At 41.2% G+C, this 4,497-nt stretch overlaps 1 protein-coding gene across 1 annotated transcript; it reads left to right on the plus strand.

Annotated features, from left to right (window-relative positions):
• Nucleotides 1-235: 235 nt before the first annotated feature.
• fscn2a (fascin actin-bundling protein 2a, retinal) lies at nucleotides 236-4,016 on the plus strand. The gene is made up of 5 exons (XM_020935171.2): nucleotides 236-1,058; nucleotides 2,846-3,002; nucleotides 3,102-3,223; nucleotides 3,293-3,460; nucleotides 3,788-4,016. Exons 1-5 carry the CDS (start codon nucleotides 236-238, stop codon nucleotides 3,991-3,993), a joined length of 1,476 nt encoding a protein of 491 aa, XP_020790830.1. The 3' UTR covers nucleotides 3,994-4,016.
• The last annotated feature ends 481 nt before the right edge of the window (nucleotides 4,017-4,497 follow it).

The raw sequence follows: 4,497 nt of genomic DNA on the forward strand, positions 1-4,497 counted from the left end.
CCCTCAGGGGAAAGAGGGAGAGAAAGTGTCACAAAGAGGGAAGGAGCACTAAACAATCCTACAAGGGAGATAAGTGGACCTAATTTACAGCTTGTGAGGTGCAAGCAGCAAAGAAAGAAACATTAGATTTTTTTTTCCTTTTGTCTCATGCCTGCTTTAGCCCATTACAACTGCTTTTGTGTCTACTAAAGCTTTTTTTAAAATTACTGCTCATAGGAGTGGCCCGCGTTGAAGCATGCCCACAAACGGAATTAACAAGGCCTTGAAGCTCCAGTTTGGCCTAATCAACTATGAAAACCGCTACCTGACAGCAGAGGCCTTTGGGTTCAAGGTGAACGCCTCGGCAAACAGCATGAAGAAGAAGCAGATTTGGACACTGGAGCAGGATGAGCTAGACGGACCAGTGGTGTTCCTGCGCAGCCACCTGGGACGCTACCTGGGATCAGACAAAGATGGGAAGATCTCGTGTGGGGCAGAGAAGCCAGAAGCCGAGTGCAGATTCATCATAGTTCCCCAGTCCGATGGCCGCTGGGCACTGCAGTCAGAATTGTACCAGCGTTTCTTTGGAGGTTCGGCCGACTACCTCTCCTGCTTTGCCCAGGTCATTGGGGAGCAAGAGCTGTGGGCGGTCCACTTGGCACTTCACCCACAGGCTAGTTTGTTCAGTGTGGCACGCAAGCGCTATGCCCATCTGTCTGGCACAGATGGGGAGATCTCTGTAGACAGCAACATACCCTGGGGAGTGGACTCTCTGGTCACCTTGGTGTACGCTGACGGCAAGTACAGCCTGAAGACCTGTGACAGCCGTTTCCTCAGCAACGACGGTAAGCTGGTGAAAGAGAGTAGCAACAGCACAAGCTTCACTCTGGAGCTCAAGTCAGGCAAGCTGGCCTTCAAAGACTGTGAGGGGAAGTACCTGAGTCCTGTGGGGCCCACGGGAACACTCCGGTCCGGACGTTGTTCCAAACCGGGGAAAGATGAGCTGTTTGACCTGGAGGAGAGTCACCCGCAAGTCGTGTTTCAAGCTGCCAATAAAAGATATGTGTCAGTCAAACAAGGTACTAACACCTCATCTAAGAATTATCCTCCAAGCACACTATGTCTTTTTACTTTTAATCACCTATGCATTTTACTCTGCTTAGTTAAAGATATCCCATGCACCTATGTTCTAAAACACAATTACGTAAAAATAATATTTGAATATTCAAGGTCAGACAAATGCTCTATATTGAGCATACGACAAAGGATCACAAGGGTTTTTGAAGTCCAGTATATAATACCATAGTGGACTGAGTTCATGCAGAGTTTTTAATCGACTCTTAGATTTATAGTGCAGCATCTTCTATATGTCACAGTCAGGACAGAGCCATCATTATGGAGCTATAGTCAGACAGAGAATGGCAAAGTGAATGCTTTTCTCACACTGTTAAAATGATATGGATGTATATTGTGCACAATGTAATTATGTTACATTATTAGTATAATTGCACTTACTAAGAGGAACCTCACTGACTGTGCGGAGTAGAAACAGACCTGTTGGTAAGCTCAGACTTCCCAATAAAGACCTGCTCCATTGAAATGGCCGGACACACCTAGAAGAAGGCATTTGTCGTAATGGGCTTTGTCATCTCCACTGTGTGTCCATTGAAGATTAAGCTGCGTGCAAATGACTTTGGGGCAGATCCATGGCCCAAAGGTGTAAATTACATTCAATGGTCCTTAAGCCCTGTAGTTACAAGCTCTTAAGCTGCATCTTCAGCACACGTTGTTGTAAATGTTCCAGTGGGATAAACCATAAGGTGGTCACAGAAATTAATCATTGTTTACTTTTAAACAATGATTAAAAACCATAATAATTTAATTATAAAAATAAAAAATAAAAAAAACATGGGGCAATTGCGCATATAGCATGATCAGATTTACCACAGCGTGCTATGTGGAACAGTGGAACTGACTTGAACTTCTATTTAATCAACTCAGTATCTTTTAAAACTGCAATATTTGTGAGCAAACATGCATTGGAAATATAATTTCTGGAATCATGTGCAACATGATTTATTTAAGACAATTTGTAATTCTTATGTTTGGCTAGTGCTTAGTAATGTTTTAAGGAGCGATGTACAGAAAGCTGCTTAGTGGGTCCTGCAGCGCAGATTTGCATTTCACCACTCAGGGACTTAGAGCGGGACATGAACAGAGAGGGTGGAGGGGCGACTGTGGATTAGGCTGTAACAGGCTTAAGAGAAAGGTTGGAGGATATTTTAGTGGCACCTAATTTGAACTGCAGCCGACACAGCTGATTGATACGTGTCTGTGTTCTCCTGCACATGACATACTCACGCACTGATAAAGCCATGGATTAAGTAAATAACAAACAATTGAGACACTCATCTCAGTATGGTTGCGCCAAATGAGCAATATTGAAAGTGCTCATTAAACTAAAGAGGTGCAGGGCTGAAGGGTTAGAGCACTAAGCGATTACTAAGTGGTCTACCAAGAGCAGAATCTGTGTGTTTATAAGCAATGCAGCATTTTAAAGATGATTTTGTTTTATATACACTTCACACTGCCTTTTGAGCATGTGTATTTTTTATATATTGATGTTTTATGACTAGATTTATTATTATGTAATAAGTTGAATATGTTTGAAATAAAAATGAATTAATCAATTAATCAAATCAATCAATAAATAGTATGTGGACTATATTTTAAAAAAAATCCACATACATTCAGGGCTTATCTGCAATTAATTATTGAACTTTTTATTATTGACTCATGTTTTTTCTGTTCAGAAAGTCATCATTGTTTAACAATGCCTAATGAGGTGGATTACCCTTCTTAACAGGAGTGAGCATTTCAGCCAATCAGGATGTGGAAACGGACATGGAGACTTTTCAGATGGAAATTGACAAAGAGACCAAAAAGGCCATATTCAGGACTAATGGTGGCTCCTACTGGACTCTGGTGACTCATGGAGAGATCCAGTCCACTGCCACAGAAGTGTGAGTAGTACGCTCTTGCCCTCAGCTGCACAGAGGAGCATTTATGCTGCTTTCTTTTGACTTCCATTTCAATACGCATCTGTCCTTTTCTTGTTCCAGTGAGGTCAATACTATGTTTGACATCGAGTGGAGAGGACAAAGAGTGGCTCTTAAAGCCAGCAATGGGAAGTACGTCTGTACCAAGAAGAATGGCCAGCTGTCTGCAGTCAGTGACTCTGTTGGTGGGTGATTTTGGTCTCATTCTAAACCAAGACTTGTACACACAGTCCTAAAAGGTCCTTTTAATTCAGGTGATGATGAGTTATTTCTGATGAAGCTCATCAACCGCCCAATCCTCATCCTCCGCGGAGAAAATGGCTTTGTGTGTCACCATAAGAACTCCAACACCCTGGATGCAAATCGATCCATCTATGATATCTTTTCATTGATTTTCAGCGATGGAGCATACCACATAAAAAGTCAGTATTTAAATAAGTATTACAATACCTGTGTGTGCAGCTCCAATTCCACTACCCTTCTATTTAACAATATATATATTTTATGGTACGAAGGCAGCCAGATGAGCATTGTGTCATTGAATGTAAACTCATTCATGTTTTAGACCAGTTTACAAATTACAGATTATTATTAATGCATATTTTGTGAAATGCATGCTGTTCTATATATTGCACATGTTTTTTTGTAGGAACAGGGAGCCCATCTATGCATAAATAGCATGCTACTTTATAAACATACATGAATGTGTTGTTGATCATACACAAATAACACAAGTACTGTTTGAACAGGTGCTAATGGAAAATACTGGAATGTTTCCAGTAATGGCCTGGTGTGTTCAGATGGAGAGAAGTCTGATGACTTTTTCCTGGAGTTTGTGGAGCATGGACGAGCTGCCATCAAATGCTCCAATGGGAAATATCTCCGTGGAGACCAAGGAGGTACACTGATGGGTGATGGTACTTGTGTTGATACTTTGTCTCTGTGGGAGTACTGACAAATCTGCAACTGCAACTGCCATTCCTGCTGCCACCAACATCTATAAAGTAGCCTACTTCTTATGAACTCTGCTCTACTGCCAATTGCCCAAATTATGTAACTGGTAAGAGTTGCTGGCTCCATGACACTCACATCACTGTTTTGAAATGTCAAAATTAGTGAATGAGGAATGAATAGATATCACATTTTTCATTTTTCTTTAATTGACCAGTATAGTTACCGCCAAGCGTAGCTGTTGGAGTAATGAATCCATTCAGTCTACTCCTGGTTCTGTATTCGCAGCAGCTAGAACATTTGAATACTTGTCCATCAGGCTGGTCACTGATGTCATTTTTTGCAAACCAAATTCAAATATGGCAAATGACTCATGCCAGTGGTGTTTTGTTTACATGAATTGTCCCTTAAGGCATTTCTTCTTTTAAAGAAATAAAATTATGTTTGTAGAACTCCATATTTTATTGTGGCTCACACATAGTGTACATATTATGGAATAAGGCACATA

The sequence above is a fragment of the Boleophthalmus pectinirostris genome, unplaced genomic scaffold (genome assembly GCF_026225935.1).
Source record: "Boleophthalmus pectinirostris isolate CB_2022bp ecotype Guang Dong unplaced genomic scaffold, ASM2622593v1 HiC_scaffold_17, whole genome shotgun sequence".
NCBI lineage: Eukaryota > Metazoa > Chordata > Actinopteri > Gobiiformes > Gobiidae > Boleophthalmus > Boleophthalmus pectinirostris.

Excerpts from the sequence above, each read along its gene's own strand:
- fscn2a (XM_020935171.2), top strand. The coding sequence starts at position 236 with ATGCCCACAAACGGAATTAACAAGGCCTTGAAGCTCCAGTTTGGCCTA. Across the intron at positions 3,224-3,292 it reads TGCAGTCAGTGACTCTGTTG|GTGATGATGAGTTATTTCTG; the intron begins GTGGGTGATTTT and ends CTTTTAATTCAG. Across the intron at positions 3,461-3,787 it reads TGGAGCATACCACATAAAAA|GTGCTAATGGAAAATACTGG; the intron begins GTCAGTATTTAA and ends CTGTTTGAACAG.